General features: G+C 46.2%; 2 protein-coding genes and 1 long non-coding RNA gene across 3 annotated transcripts in view; 2 read left to right on the forward strand and 1 right to left on the reverse strand.

The window, feature by feature from the left end:
* Positions 1 to 14,665, forward strand: part of LOC146180250 (uncharacterized) — a 437,831-nt gene extending 423,166 nt beyond the window's left edge. Inside the window, exon 2 of the long non-coding RNA XR_014700800.1 lies at positions 14,373 to 14,665. This is a non-coding gene — a long non-coding RNA (uncharacterized LOC146180250). The remainder of the gene's footprint in view (positions 1 to 14,372) is intronic.
* Positions 2,060 to 3,304, forward strand: LOC146180258 (uncharacterized). The gene has a single exon (XM_084579469.1). It carries the CDS (start codon positions 2,075 to 2,077, stop codon positions 3,302 to 3,304), a length of 1,230 nt encoding a protein of 409 aa, XP_084435595.1. The 5' UTR covers positions 2,060 to 2,074.
* Positions 10,526 to 16,253, reverse strand: LOC146180259 (uncharacterized). The gene is made up of 2 exons (XM_084579470.1): positions 15,192 to 16,253; positions 10,526 to 14,611 (listed from the first exon to the last, which is right to left on the reverse strand). The coding sequence occupies exons 1-2, from the start codon at positions 15,310 to 15,312 to the stop codon at positions 14,403 to 14,405; spliced, it is 330 nt and encodes a 109-aa protein (XP_084435596.1). The 5' UTR covers positions 15,313 to 16,253; the 3' UTR covers positions 10,526 to 14,402.
* Positions 16,254 to 16,603: the final 350 nt, after the last annotated feature.

Raw genomic sequence — 16,603 nt, forward strand, 5'->3', positions numbered from 1 at the left:
TGCAGGTCTTGTGCTCAACACATCACTAAAGGCAACAAGCACTGTTTGCCATGTCAGTCACAGCAATGGTTCTAGCAAAACTACTTTCGCTGTGTAGTGTTTAATATTTTTAACAGTGCAAATTTATGCAGTTTTGTTACTCTTGCAATGATTTATGTCCCTATAACTTTTTTATCCCATAGCTGCAGTTGGCTATCATGACAACTGGAGTATTTTGTAACCACCCGAGGGTATTGAATGTCCTGAAATCGAGATGCATGTGTGTATTTTGACACTACACAACCAATATGCAGTCCGCAATAAATGTTCCTCTTGCGCTGGCAAGCAGGTCTTTGAAAATACAACACATCATTAGCATGATTGTGTGAAACAATATGAAGGGATATCAGTCCATATCTTTGCAGCTTTCACAGCTGGCCTGTTTTCCCTAAGGCAGAGAAAATAATTACCTGGCAAACTTTGTTTTTTGGTGCATGCTGCAACAAGTCGCAAGGGCAATGACTGGACAAAGATGGAATCACGGACGCAGCACTGTTTATTTATTGTTTTGACACTAGTCTACATGCTTGTCTACAATGATAAGCACAACAGGGCAGGTAGAAATAACATCGATCGAATAGGACGTCGTGGGATGTTTTGAGAGAAAAAAAAAGTAAAAAATACAGGAATTCGATACAAGAACTGTCTAGAGCTAGAGCAGCTGGAAGATAAATACTGTGCAAAAATACCAGGACTTTCACAGCTTGCGCTTCGAGCCTTCAACTTTAGGAGCAAAACTAGAGGCAGGACTGCGTCGGGAGATGTGGAGAGCATTTTTTTCTTTGCGTGGGCGTTCTACCTCCCGGCACTCCTAAGTACAGAAGTTTACTTGAGAATATACACGGTTGCATGACTAGTCCAGTCGGCCGGCAGTGAGTCGCTTGAGAGCTGTGATGAATAGCTGGCCTTCCCGGTTGAGGTTCTATTTCCCGGTTAGTCCCGGGCTGGCTACCGCACCGAAGCTTCATAATAGATTAGCTGTGCCAAGCTTCCTGCATCAATTCGACACCGAATTGCACATCCGATAAAGGCAACGAAAATGGCAAAACAATTGCGCTCCGGATACAATAACCGACCTCTTGAAATCCAGGATTAGAGAGGCAATTTCGTACAAATTACAGGCTCCAACCGGCCTTTTTATACTGGTATTTCGAGGTGATTAAAGTTTACCACTGCTACTAAATAGTGGTGTCGAAGTCGAGAACAACGATAAAAATGACAGCGAGATTCCATTCAACTACGCACTCGATCGGAGACGAGTTTTTCTCATCCCTTGCGTTGCGCTACTTGCGCTACACACCTCAGTATGATCCAAAGGCAGTGACTCGTATAAATTTCGGGAAATGCAAGTAAGTACATGGAATGCTGACCATACCAGTTACTTGCAACATACTGAGGCATGTTCCATTGACAAGGGCGGGCTGAACTAGCGTCGCAGAGTCCACAGGTCGGAGACTGGGAATATCACAGCATGCCGCTTGACGAACAGCAGTACACGAGGCCGAAGCTTAAGGAGTATTATAACAAGTGGAAAGGAACACGGCCACACAAGGCCACTCGGCTACGATATTCAAAATACGATGCCAAGAAACCCGTCCGCCACCATCGCCACAGCAAAGTCCGGCTTGCGAGCGATCACGGAGCCGGCGACACTGGCGACCAGCTATCGGCCTATCGCTAAAAACGGCGACATGAAGGAAGGAAACAACTTAACGGCGACGAAAAGCGGCAAGTTTTACGTCACGTCCGGCAAATTATTCTTCCTCGCTCCTTTTTGCTGACGCATGCGCAGAAGCGACGGAGCATTCCAATAAAGAAGGTCTGGTGTGCTATTGGTGCTATCTGTAACTAATGGCGAATTCCAATCGCAGAACTGGAGCAGCGCGCACGCTCCATCACAGAACGCCTCAATCCGGCGGAGAGCACGCTCCCAGACTCTGCGTTTCGAATACTCTTGCTCCGGCCGGAGCAAGTAGGTGGCGCTCGCGCTCGTAGGTGGCGCTCGTTTTTCCCTAGGTAGGTGGGCGGGCTGCCTATGGGTCGTAAAGTTAAGGAAGACATGGGGGGCGAGGAGCTGGTGCAATGTGACGAGTGCAGGCGCTGGTGCTACATGGATGAAACTGGTTTTGAAAGCTTAGATGACGCGGGGGAGACTAGTTTCTCGTGCAAGTTGTGCGTTAGGTTTAAGGAGACCATTCTGAGGCTGGAGCGTGAATGGGCCGTAAAGATTCAGGAGCTCGGGAGGGACCTGAAGGTTGAGAGGGAGAAAAGGATGGCGCTGGAGGCACAGGCAGTAGAGCTGGTTAGGATGGAAGGGGCAAAGACCGACCAGCTAGAGGAGATGGGGTCTCAGCTCAGGGAAGAACAACAAAAGCGAGCCGAGCTGGAAGGTCAGGTGAAGGCGCTTATGGCGCGGACAGCGAAAGACCCCGGGTCGGAGCAAAGTCAGGGGGTGGATGAGACCAGCGTCAAGACCCCTCATGATGACGGAGATGGAAAGGAGGCGGGCAGAGAAGAGCACCCGGTGGCGGTGCAGTCGCAAGAGGCGGCTACACGATGCTACAGCGAAGTAGCAAAACAGTCCGCGGGAGGGCTAGCGACAAGCCCGGAATTGCGCGAGAAAGGTGAAACGCCGCTGCGACAGGAGAACCAACGAGAGCGAACCGGGCGGCAGTTAGCGCAAGCTGGAGATGAAAGGCTGGATCGTAGGAGAGTTCTGGTGGTGGGGGACTCAAATGTAGCAAGGTTTGAGGAAGCTGTCCTAGCAACAGTGAAGGGTGACAGGCGTTTGAAGGTGGAGGCCCAATCGGGGAAAGGTATGGTTGAAGCGATGACCAAAGCCCAGGAGGTGGTAGGGAACAACAGGGATGTAGAAACCCTGGTCATCATCCATGCTGGACTCAATGATGTCTTGAAGGGGACGAGCCGGAATCTCGGGAGGCAGTTAGAAGTAGGTATAAATAACATAAAGGAGGCCTCTGAGAAAGTACACGTGACTGTATGCACAATCCCAGAAGTAGAAGGGCAGTCCAGCAGAACAGAGGGGAGAGTAGTCGAAGCCAACCGGGTCATTAGGAGCCTAAGCCGACGACTTGGGTACACCACAATGGAGGTTAACAGGGATGTGTACGAGGCCGGCCTCCACCCGTTTGCACGAGAAGGCATCCACTACAGCCGGGCCACCGGTAGGAGGGTAGGAGGCAGGATAGGCCGCCAGGCAACAGCTTTTTTAGGAGGGCCCAGGGCCCTGAAGCCACCAGTTTAAACAAAGGCGACCAAGAGGACGAACATAGACTAGGGAAACATAGAAGCCATAGGAGAAGCAACAGGCATAAGCGCAAGAGCCAAATTAATTCAGACATAGGGTATATTAACATGCAAGGAGGCAGGAATAGGCTAAAATGGGAGGAAATAGACGAGCAGCTTAGGCAGGAGAAGTTAATGGTTTATGGATTTGTGGAGACGCATCTTCGGGACATGGAGCAACCACCCTGTAACCCTGATTATGCATGGGAATACTGCAACAGAACAGAGGGCAGCAGAAAGGGAGGGGGAATTGGGGCATTCATCCATAAAAGTACAAATTGGCAAAGAGTCAAACAGGAATGTAAGGAACATTTATGGCTAAAAGGAAAAGTGGCAGGGGAGCAAACACTCCTTGGCTTTGTATACCTGTGGACAGGAGCAACTGCCAAAGAGGAAAACAAAAAAATGGTAGAATGTATAGCAGGTGACATTAATGAGCTAGGAAAAGGATGCGAAATAATTATAGTAGGGGACATGAATGCTCATATAGAAGATATAGATGGATACACAGACTCGACAGGTACCATGCTGCTGGATATGTGTGAAAGACACGACTTAGTTGTCTGTAACAGTACTGAGAAGTGTGACGGGGTCATAACGTGGGAGGTAGGGAGTCTGCATTCGACAATAGATTATGCGATAATGTCACACAGGATGTACGATAGGCTAAGGGTCATGAACATAGATGAACATGGTGCCAGGAGTCTAGGCAGTGATCATAAACGTATCAAGATGAGTTTTGGAATAAAAACTAATTCAGGAATGAAACATGATGACCAGCCAGATGGGATCTTTTACTCGGAGCAGCAAATAGAAACAGCAAGCACCCAAATTGAAGCAGTAATCTCTAAGGATAAGAAAGCAGAGTGGACATACACAAAGTTAATGGGACTGTTTGGGCTAGAGTTGGCTAAGGTGCGAGTCAGGAAAAAAAGGACAAGACGAAAACCAAAGAGCTGGTGGGATGGGGAGGTGAAGAAGGCCATAGAGAAACGCCAGGAAGCCTCCAGGGAACACAGATATTCTAAGCATAGGGGAGACCCAGAAGCAGACGTTGAGAGAAAATGGGATAAATACATAAAATGTAGAAGGGAGGCATCCTACTTAATCAATGAGAAAATTAGAAGACAAGGTTCCCAGTGGCTGTCAGAAGTACACAAAAGGGATAAAAATGCAGCTAAGAAATTCTGGCAACACTTGAATTCCCTGAGTAATAAGACTAGCCTAGAGCAGAGGTCTATTGTTACAGATCAAGGTATTCGGCTAGAAGGGGAAAAGGCAATAGAGCATATACGACTAACGATGTCAGAAAAGTTTAAAGAACAAAGAAATGTAGTAGGTGCCTTAGTAGAGGAAGATAGACCGGTTAGTGCAATTGTTCCAATTGGACAAAGAGAGTGGGAAAGGGCTGAGAAGAGAGTACCAAGTAGCACATCAGCAGGCCCAGATGGTATTCCTGTTAGGTTATTAAAGATGTTGGGCCCAAAGTCTAAGGAAACGTTAAGAGAGGTGGTGAGCAAAATGTTAATGGATGGCAAAGTTCCTGATGAATGGAGACTAAGTAGAATGAGCATGATATATAAGGGAAAGGGGGACAAAGCTGACATAGGCAACTACCGTCCCATAACAGTAACATCAGTGGTCTACAGGGTGGTGATGCAGATTATAAAGGACAGACTGCAGGCATGGGTAGAGAGCAAGGGGGTGCTGGGAGAGCTGCAGAATGGCTTCCGGAAACAAAGGAGGTTAGAGGATAATCTGTTCTCATTGACACAGTGTATCGAGGTAGCAGAAAAGGAACACAGACCCCTATGGCTAGCTTTTCTAGATATCAAAGGAGCCTATGACAGTGTACTTCAAGAAGCCTTATGGAGTATTCTGGATGTGTTAGGTGTGGAAAGCGGAGTAACTAATCTTTTAAAAGATATTTATAAGGATAACCAAGTGCTAATAAAATGGGAAAAAAAGGTGTCGAAGCCTGTAGAGGTAAAGAAGGGGCTTAGACAAGGATGTCCCCTGTCACCTTTGTTGTTCATGCTGTACCTGCAAGGATTAGAGGCTAAACTAGAGAGGAGTGGACTCGGCTTCAACCTTTCTTTATTCAAGCAAGGAGAATTTATCCCACAGTCATTACCAGGACTAATGTATGCAGATGATATAGTACTGATGGCTGACAACAGGGTAGATTTGCAGGAGTTGATGGATATATGCGGTACAGAGGGAGATAAGTTAGGTCTGCAGTTTAGCAAGGAAAAATCGGCAGTCATGATTTTTAATGATAATGAGGCCGGCGAACATAGGATACAGGAGGACATGCTGGAAGTAGTGGATAAGTACAAGTATCTTGGGGTGTGGATAAATACTGGAGCTGAATACCTAACGGAGCATGAAAAATATGTGGCAGCTAAGGGAAGTAGAAATGCAGCCGTCATGAAAAACAGGGCGCTTTGGAATTACAATAGGTATGAAGTGGTGCGAGGGATTTGGAAAGGGGTGATGGTTCCTAGTCTGACTTTTGCCAACGCAGTCCTGTGTATGAGATCAGAGGTCCGAGCACGGTTGGAAATTAAACAGCGCGGGGTGGGTAGGCTTGCTTTGGGAGCTCATGGGAATACGCCAAACCAAGGTGTGCAGGGTGACCTGGGATGGTCTTCTTTTGAGAGCAGGGAAGCTGGCAGCAAGATAGCGTTTGAGCAACGATTGAGAAAAATGGGAGAAAAGCGGTGGGCTAGGAAAGTCTTCAGCTACCTCTACATGAGGAATGTTGACACAAGATGGAGAAGGCGGACAAGAAAATTGGCAAGCAAATATTTGGACAGCAGTAGGGGGACCAGCCAGGAATCATCAATTAAGAAAAAGGTTAAGGAAACAGAGAGGGGTCTGTGGAAAACAGGGATGGAGACTAAATCAGCATTAGAAATGTACCGAACGTTCAAGCAGGAAATAGCCAAAGAAAACATTTACGATAATTCTAGGGGCAGCCCATTGTTGTTCGAGGCTAGGACAGGAGTATTGCGGACTAAGACGTACCGAGTCAAGTACCAAGAGATAGACACGCTGTGCAGGGTGTGTGGGGAGGATGAGGAAACGCCTGAACACTTATGGCGATTTCCACTGGTCGGTACGGAGCACGTTTTCTTGCTCCGGGACGACGATTTCGATTTCCACTGGTCGACCAAGATAGGTTGCGCGTATTCCGCTGGTCGTTTGGGGCAGCTCGGGACGCTCCAGCTCGATCCGCCGACCGAAGTCGGATCTCGCCGGAAGTCTTAGTCGCTGACGCGGTCACTTCCGGATGCTGCTGGATTCTTTTGGCTGTTTTTGACCGTTTCAGGGACATCGGCAGAGGACGCTGGATGTCACCGTAAGTGCGTCTATCGAAAAACGTCTGCAGCGTTAAAAAAATGAGAAAGCAAGTTGTTGAGGGCCGCACTCCTGCCTATTTATCAAGCGCAAACATTTTGGCGCTGGGATGCGGCTACAACTGCTACAACTTTCGAAACCGGCTCAGCTTTACTTCCGCCGCGCGCTCTACACGTTCCGCTGGTCGACCAAGGCTGATTCGCTCTGTAGCGCTTTAGGTCGGCTCGGACGCCCAGCTCCGATCGACCAGTGGAAATCGCCATTAATAATTTCCTGTAAAGGGCTCCGCCCTATAGTTCAAGGCAACGGGCCAGATTTAGCCAAAGCATTGGGGTTTAAGGATAATGAAGGGAAAATAGACTTTAAAAGGGTAGAAATAACCAAACGAAGGTTAGCTGATTGGTGGCTGAAAGGAAGGCAAGAATAGGTCCACACTATATATTACTATTCACGGCTAGGAGGCTTTTCGTGCGCTCGCGTCGTCTGCTTTGCAAGCCTGCAGCCTTTCTTCCCTTTGATATGGAGGTTACACCAGCCGTTTACGCCATTATGTCCTCCTTGCTCGAAGAGCCGAGCGCGTACACACACGGTAAGACTCCTTCAGCACTTTCTTTAATATGGAAGAAAACTTGGGTTCACGTACCGAATGTTTGCAGTCTTCCAGAGCCGAGCTGTAACGTGCGCGGCTTTGAGTTTACACGGACGATGGACATATAAATAGTTGATTCTTCGACAGATGAGTCGGAAGTGCTGCTCTCCGACTCGCTGTCCTCAAGCAAAGCGAGCGCAAGAGCGCGACGCGAATCACCATCCTTGGCGGCGGCAAATACTGATCGTCTGCTATGGAGCAGCGCGTTGCAGAAGCCAACGCGGCGAGCCACCGGAAATGGATGCGCTAGCTAGCGCATGCGCAAGCGTCGCTCGGAAAGTCACGTCACGCAAACTTCCGGTCGGTTCCCCCGATTTTGGCGGAGCAGTTTTGACTGCTCCGCGCAGCGACCCTTGCTCGGCAATTGCTCCCGTTCTGCGTTTGGAAGACGCGATCCGTGTTCCGGATCTGCGTTTGGAAGACAACTGCTCCGAAAGGAGCAGAAAACGTTGCTCTGGAAGTGCTCCTGCTCCTGATCACAGCATGCCGCTTGACGAACAGCAGTACGCGAGGCCGAAGCTCAAGGAGTGTTGTAACAAGTGGAAAGGAACACGGCCACACACGGCCACTCGGCTACGATATTCAAACGTTCAAACTACGATCCTACGATGCCAAGAAACCCGTCCGCCACCATCGCCACAGCCAAGTCCGGCTTGCGAGCGATCACTGAGCCGGCGACACAGCGACCGGCCTAGAGCACTATAACCGGCCTATCGCTAGAAACAGCGACGAGAAGCGGCAAACATTTTACAAACAAAACATAAAACAAGTTTTACGCCACATCCGGCAAGTTATTCCTCCTCACTTCTTTCAGCTGGCGCATGCGCAGAAGCGACGGAGCATTCCAATAAAGAAGGTCTGGTCTCCCCGAACGGCCGCCGGGCGGCTGTTCGCGAGGTTCGCCGCAGGAAAATCGCTCCATGTGGGTCAGCTTTAAGTAGCGTCAATTAGGCTAAATATAATATTAAAAGCTTTATTTGTGTCAGCTTTTTTCTTTCTCTTTTTTTTTCTTTTTAGTCCGCTCCGTGGCGTTCATGTTCGGGCCGCTCTAGTGTTCCTGGGGCCCGATCCTCGATATTCGCCTTTTCGGCCATGTTGTGACGTACCCGTGACGTTAATATTGGGGCGGCGCTAAAACGCGTATAAACAGAAATTGATGACGAAATTTAAAAAACAAGAAAAAAAGTTACAAAAAACAACGCCGTCGTCTGCTACTTGGCGCCGATTACAAAAATGCCAACGCTGCGATGCCAAGAAGCTGAAGGGTCGGTGCGAACAGTGTTTACGCTGCATACACGCGTCGCGCGGCAGGGCAAGGCTGAGGAGATAGTGAGATACTTACGTATACATTGCGGCTGTACTGTACTATTATAGTAACGGTAGTTGCCACCACAGTGCATCATAGTACACACGCTGTCGGACGTCCACCAGCAGCTAGGCTGAGCGAACGGCGGTACTCGACGCAAACCCCACAAACAGCCGGTCGTCAAGTGTGAGCGATGCCTCACTTGAGATGCCTGCATGTTGCTAGCTGTCCGTGTTTCATTTATGGACTTAGTCGCGCAGAGAAATCGGCGAGTATCAGGATTAAAGAATTTGTTTACGACTGAGAATTGGAAGCGCCCAACAGATTTTCGGGCTGCAGTTGCCTCTAGAGAAGAGACGCACCTATCCGACGACAACGCTGGCCTTCTTAGGGTATCACTGTCGTTGGAAACTGCCTGCGGCAGCCCACCGTTTCCATCATGTTAGCAAGTCTGCTACGGCCGGGTATACGTGTCGGCTTCTGTGGCGTAGCGTGCAGATATCGGCCCGACTGGAGCGGCGTAGTGAAAACACGCATAGTGGAGAGCTCGATTAGGCCATATATCTGGCGATCTTAGCATGCGCTGACATCGGACCACCTTTAGCGTGTTAATTCCATCGAAATGCGATCGTCGTAGCTGGGCTACGCACATATTGCGGGTCAGAGAGCCGAGCGTCTATAATCATTACTGAGCCATCGAGGCGGGGACGTTTTCACGCAGCCGCAAAAATAAGCAGATAAGATTTTCTGGCAGCAATGAAAATGCAATGAAAAGTGTATCCAGATGCCCACTGGCAGCAACAGGTTAGCTTTCACGCTGATGGCATTTAATGTGCCCTGAATTAGACATAGCACGCTGTATGCACATTTCACCGCATGCAGAGTGTGTCACTCTGTTGTGGCAGATGCCTCGTTAAAATAATAATAATAAAAAAAAAAGCTGTCGGTATTATTCTGCTTGGTTTCTGAGCATGTTGCATAAAAACATTTTATAAAAGTAGCAACACTGCTCGTCTGATGCAGGTGCACATCACACCACAATGTCACAAGAGAAACAAAATTTGTCAGGTACAGCCTAGTTCCTTTGCTACTGTTTACCAGTTTTGCACTTGCAATAGCATCCGGCACTTTCTTTCAGTGCAGCATGATTCCTCAGAGGAGAGAAGGGTGATGAGGTCGGCTAGAGATATGCCTTCACATATACTATTTGACGATCAGGAAGTGAAGGAACAGACATGAAGAGTGAATATGATATATGATGCCTAATTACAATGAGCTAGATGCAGTACGGAAACCATTTTCTTGAAGCAATTGTCAATTGAATGTAGCATTCATGCACACATTAACCAGTGCACATGCTACACAAAGCCCGAACCTGTCTCTGAGTGAAGCAAGGGAGCCAAAGGGTGACTTTAAAGACACCGTAAGTAAAAAGTAACAGCAACAAAAAAGAAAAACAGAAGCATGCACAGGAACAATATTCGACAAAAAGAGGCATGAATTGCAAGGCCTGCAGCAATGTGGCCTGCAGCACATCAGGGTGGTGTTCTGGATTTTTTGGCAAAGGTTCATTAATGCCAGGTGATAATACTGTATGATTTGTATTGGCTGTGCCATCCCCTGTGTGCTCTTCCAGCAATGCATAATGTCCAACGTGCAACTGTCTAACATCCACTTTCTACACTCTGACTCAAAAACATGCTCAAATGAACCTCACCTGAATACGGGCATAAATATGGGAATAAAGCATGAAATTTACTTTTTCGACATTCTGATTGCATATCATTGGAAAACTAAACGTGATTTAAATGAGCGTATGATTTGCAGCTAGTGCGTCTTGTATGCATGGTTCTTCCAACAGGTTGCAGTATAGCTTCTGTCCTTTATTTTGGTAAAACATGCACACTTTAAGAGACCTGCTACTCACGTAACACATTCCCTGTAGCTTTAAACAGCTCGTCGTTGACTAACAATTGGTGTATCATTTGCTTTCGGTACTTTTTGGCATTTTTTTTTACATGCACCTGACATGAAGCCTTGCTTATAAGAAAACTGAAAATTACAATATACAAAACAATACAAAATTTATTTACAGCACTACACACTCTACAATACACAGCCTAAAAAATGAAAGGCTGTCACGCATTCAAGTAATTACAGTATTGTTGTACTTGTACAGCTCATCGCCATATCTGAAAGGTGGCACGGCCTTGGAGACCAAAGAAGAGAAATTAGCTATACAAAGCAAGGGAACACAAGATAGGGTCAAAAACCCATTCTCCAAGTGTTTGGCCCAAGATAACCCCAGCACCAGCAAAGCAAGCACCCACTGTTTTACCAAAGAGTACCCAACACCACTGAGGATTGGTCCCCAAATGCTCAAACCACTAGGCTGCAACTACAGTCAAGGAATGCTATGCGTTCCGCAGTATTACCAGTATCAAAGATTATGGAACTCAACGTCATTTAAATGGTAGTCGGCACCTGGGACAGAGCAAGTATTCCCTGATTCTGTTATGGACAGGGCAAAGGTAGTTATAGTGTGTGTAAGAATGATTTTATCTGTGCATAAATGCCTGCCACACCTAGAATGTTCCCTTTATGCAGTCTACCAAAAAGGAGAAATGTTTGGCTCAGGAAGACAAGCCTTAAGCATTATTTCAGCAAGTCACTCAGTGTGACGGCTATCAGGCAAACCAGCACAGCACTTGAAAACTTCATGCTCTAAAAACAATTGTGGGGACACGCAAGCTCAGCATTTACCGCTATGACACAACAGCTTTTATGGCTCCTGTCTGCAGACTCTCATTCGTGTGAATCGACTTTGCTACTGCTAACATCTAGTATTTATTCTATGATACATATCAGTAGCATATACCTGTAAGTTATCCAATTATGTGGAAGAGCACTTGTCTAGATACCTATAAAGCCCACTCTAACCAAGCTGTACGGATGCGTTTCCATGGCCTAAGGGTTGCCTGTCTTATTACCCAAAGATCCTGCAAGGTTTATCACCTCACACATTCATCTCAAAGGTGAAGCCAGAGACATCACACTGAGTACTCGGCCATGTCACCTGTCTGAAATGTGCCCAAGATTTTCCACTCACAACGTCGCGTTTTGTGCAGAAAAGAGGCTTTAACGTTGCTGCATCAAAAAAAAAAAAAGCAAGAAGCCAATAGCTGAACATCAACGCTACATTAGGCTCTGCTGGCTCGCAAGACATTTGACCACAGTGTCAACAGCCGAGTTATAGATGCAGCTGTGGCAGAGGCTGTACCACAGAAACAACAGATGAATGTGGTCAAGATAAAATGAAATCGCTTTGTTCACAAATTCTTCAATACATCATGAAAAAGAATGGCTCACTTATGGATAGTATGACGTCTACTGTGTTCAATAGGATTGTACCTTCAGGAAGTTATCTTTTGAATGCAATCTTAAGAATATATTGTGGTGTTCAATTTAGGCTGTACACATAGCAGACGTGCAAAATATGCAGCACATTCTGAGGGTTAAATGCAGAGAGGATTGCTGAAGCTGATATAATAGGAAAGCATAGGGATACTAGATAACATAGAAAACACATGCGACAATAGGATAGGTGTAAGTGAAACTAGCGCAGCTGTCACTTATGAGAGCAAAAAGTTATACAACTCAGTACTAGCACAATGGTACAAAATGTTGAAAAGTGATGATGAAACACAAGTTTCCTTGAAAGTGCTTCTATATAAATGAAATGAAAGTGATTGGCATAAAATTTGTGCCCCTTCCTTAAAATTCTCAATTTAAAGCTCACAAAGAACAATGAAGGCTACAAAAGCAACTAACAGAAAAAAAGTAATGAAGCAGTTATACACAGCTGCAATCATTCGATAAACATCTCGAGTGATGAAGCCAGTCTCCAGTGGCTTAGAGCATGAAAATGTGAGCTTTACCAACCCTCTTTTAACATATGTGAGTGCCGGAGGGCATGTGGCAGCAGCAAGAATGTGTCAAGAAGCAAATGGCCCAGATAGCAGCCTCATAATAGAGGTATGGAAGGACTACACACAACGCTATCATGGAGGGAGGTATTTTATGGAACAAGATATGTAGCAATGCACAAAAGGAGCAAAGCATTTTGTAGAGCTGCAGTCAAAAATTTATGAAGGACAATCTTATCAAAAAGTTTTTATTTCACTCCTGCGCTTGTGCATCATTATTGTGACTATGAGTTATATAGTGAAACATGAAATGTCAAGCAATTTATCCCGTACACAAATGAATGCATTCTTTCCCCTGCGAAGCCACCTTCAAGAACTTTTGCCAGTGGGTGCACATGCACATCAATATCACCTAGTTACAAAACAGAGAAGTCAATAGTTGCCTTTGTGAAAAAACTGAAGAATACAAAAATGTTCATTGATCGCCGAGCCACACAAATGATGCAGAGGTTAAACAGGTTATCTGGGATCTTGATTAACATCACTACAAAGCATCAGTAATTGCAGTGCAAAATGAAACTGGCAAATTTTGCAAAAGTGGAATCTAAAATTGCCAAAATGGGTTGACAAGTTGGCGGGGGCCTCATTTTCCGTGCATACAACAATGAAAGACAATGACCACCAAATAGATGCACAAATTATCCTTGGGAAAACTAGTTGATTGCTGTTCATCTACATTCAGCATATGAAGGAAGCAATAGAAAACAAGCATAAAGGCAACCAAATACAAAGAAGCACAGCTCGCTTCACTCTGCAGTTTGTGGAAAAACACAGTGGGCACCTCACATTTCACCCTAGTAGCACACAAGATAGGTGTAACGAAATGGACTCTGCTATGGTAAACGACTGCAGACACATCCACCAGGGTGCACGTATGTCAAATATTCTCACTGAAGTAGTACATCGCAGGCTGCCTGCTTGCCACAAACACCAAAGTGAATTGTGAACTGTTGCTGCCCGCATGTCCTACTCAGAATGGCACTTCTGGAGGTAGAAGGAGAACGTTTTTGTACCTTCCTGTGTTTCATTGACATGAAGCACTTAATAAAATGCACACTGAGTTTAAGCAGAACACAAAAAAGCAAAGTATACAACAAAGAATGACAGCTCTCAGCAAGGGCCACAGCACTTGTAGAATACACTCAGTATGTCTACAGATGGTAGACAAAAAATTATAGCACCAAGGAAAGGTTTGGTTTGGTTTGTGGGGTTTAACGTCCCAAAGCGACTCAGACTATGAGAGACGTCGTAGTGGAGGGCTCCGGAAATTTCGACCACCTGGGGTTCTAACATCGCACTAATGTGCACTAACATCGCACAGCACATGGGCGCCTTGCTTTTCACCTCCATCGAAAAGCGGCCGCCGAGGCCGGGATTCGATCCCGCGTCTTTGGGAACAATAGTCGAGCGCCGTAACCACTGCGCCACCCCAAAGCTGAACTTGGTTCTTGCACATGCTATCAACAAAATGTACACCAAAGAGATGGTTATATCTCAAAACCACAGAAAAAATTAAGACTTGGACGGCTTTTCAGCAGTATGCTATCGAACATGAAGCAGTAAGAATGTGCACATTGATCACTTGTGGCATATATCAAAATCATGACAGCGAGTGAAAATCTCAAGTGCAGGTGATCAAGTTGTTCCTGTCCGAGTTAATATAAATGTTGCACGTCCTCTTCCTTGTACTTGTTGATGTTCCTGCTGCGATTACCATTTGCAGGTGGCGTCAATGTCATGTGATCTGCACACACTACAAGCTGTAACGATCTTCAAAAAGAGCTGTCCATCTGCATAGCACTTCACATCTGATGTGGCCGTCCAGGGACAAGGCGTGGCCTCCCAGATTATACAAGCCTAGCAGAGAGGTTAATGATGTTGAATATGGCCCCAGGACTTCTCGACCACATGATGACTCGGATTGGAAGTGCTGCAACGGCTGCACAAGGTCCACACGATCACCTGCAAATGTTTAGTGCCTAAATTATATGCAAATAAAATATCAAACACGCATGGCACAGGAACATTCAAAATCATCAAAGCTACAAGCTAGGCTGCGGTAAAGTGTAATCTATGAATGCAAGAAATGGTCAGTGCAAAACCTAAACCTAAGTGAACCATTTCCGTAACAGGTAAAGACGGCTTGGTGGCGGAAATTGTATTGTGGCTAACTTTTTCTTTCTTTTTTTGCAATTAAGGGAACGACTTATATCAGGCGATTTCACTTGTTTTTCCTTCCTCGGTCGTCGAAACCATTAACCAAGAAATCTTGACAACTACAAGCACACTCAGCTTTTTTTTTTTTTTTTTTTTTTTTTTTTTTTTTAAGTTCGTGCAGTGTAGAGAAGTTGAAGAAAATTATAATGCATCGTAGAAATATGCAGCTAAAAGCAACGCAAAGTGCTGATTAAAAATATCGGATTCGCCGCATGCGTCCTGTGAGTATTCCTTTAATCTTCAGTCATTTCCCGCCTGCGTACAACTTGAATGCGAATGACGCTGTATGAACAGTCACCTTTACAGGTTTTCTTATTGCACTTACCTCTGTGATGCTCGACGTGCTGCACCATTTCCAGCAGATTGACTGCGTTGCCCTGCTGGTCGACACCCATCGAGAAGCCCGACACATTCCGGGAGCTTGTCGCTCGGCCGAACGAATACATTTCGTGCCATCCAACATCAGAGGCGTTCACCACTGGCGATCACACCCGAAGCACCAGTAGCTCAACAGTTCAACATTCCGAGCGCAGGACAATTCTCGCCTCGGAGCTTGCAAAGCCGCCACACTACACTCCTCGTCAGATGATTGATCTGACTGTACTGACGAGCTATCTTTCAAGACAATTTGACAGCATTGCTGTGCTGCAGCAAATCCTCGATCACTACTTGCAGACGACGAACGGCACGAAGACCACTCATAAGCGTACAAGTTCTTTCTTTCCTCCATGTAAGCTATAGTGAACTAGAATATATATTCTAGTTCACTATAATGAAAGCGTACCTCCCTTCATGCCTCCCTCCATGGCCGCCGCCATTGCTGGGTTATCATAACCGCACAGACCAATGATTTCTTACCATAGGAAGAAAGGGTTTGAAATAAGAAAGCAGTTAGCGCCGTCACGCGGCCGCAAGCTTCTGCCCCCATTACAGATTGTCTCAAGCGTCCTTTATTTCATACGCGCTCATTATTTGCCTTTCTATTGCGTTTAAAAGCCATGCAAGGTGTATATAAAGTTATCCTTTTACTTTTAATAACAAGCTAAGAAACTACGGTAGGCTAACGGCTGCATAAATCAGCTTGCCTGTCGCCATAGTCTCATTAGCATAATTCGGGCACCTCGCCACTCGGCGAAATTATGGCGGCCAAACGTCAGCATTTTCGGTAATGGCGGCACATCAGTTACGTCATGACGCGTCAATTTGACGTAATCTAAATATGCCTGCGTATCACGTGTTTCACGTGACATAGCTCCAGCCAATCAAATTTGAGCATCCGCTCCTTCCCAGTATGCCATTATTTTCATCACATTGGTTAATCGAGCGTAAGTGTTCTCCAAACCACCATCAGTAACTTTGCTTCCACTCCAAAATCATTCGTATTTGTCATCCAGGCAACAAGGATAGCTCCGGTTGAAATCAATTTTCACGGCTACGTCATTTTGACGTAACCGCTAAAAGTGCTTGCCTCAACTGATGGTTTCGCGCCAAAAGTTTGAAGCACGTGACTCTTTTCAGAGCCAATCAGAAAGACAATATGGCGCCGCCAGGGGAAGGCGAATATCGAGGATCGGGCCCCTGTATATGCTCCCGCAGGGAGCATATACAGGAACACTAGGCCGCTCCTTTACGAAGCTGAAGGCCGCCAACGACCGCCTTTCCCGCTACGGGCCTTTATCGCAAAGGGCCCACGACTTTGCCGTGTAGCTGCGCGTCAACCGCCTTTGGAGCAAAGAA

This window comes from Amblyomma maculatum, chromosome 9, assembly GCF_055883805.1.
Source record: "Amblyomma maculatum isolate TAMU_Amacu chromosome 9, ASM5588380v1, whole genome shotgun sequence".
NCBI classification, from domain to species: Eukaryota; Metazoa; Arthropoda; class Arachnida; order Ixodida; family Ixodidae; genus Amblyomma; species Amblyomma maculatum.

What these genes read in the sequence shown, in the direction of transcription:
- LOC146180258 (XM_084579469.1), top strand. Translation starts at nt 2,075, where the DNA reads ATGGGTCGTAAAGTTAAGGAAGACATGGGGGGCGAGGAGCTGGTGCAA.
- LOC146180259 (XM_084579470.1), bottom strand. Translation starts at nt 15,312, where the DNA reads ATGTATTCGTTCGGCCGAGCGACAAGCTCCCGGAATGTGTCGGGCTTC. An exon ending in GCACGTCGAGCATCACAGAG is followed by an intron (nt 14,612 to 15,191) that starts GTAAGTGCAATA and finishes AAACATTTGCAG; the next exon opens with GTGATCGTGTGGACCTTGTG.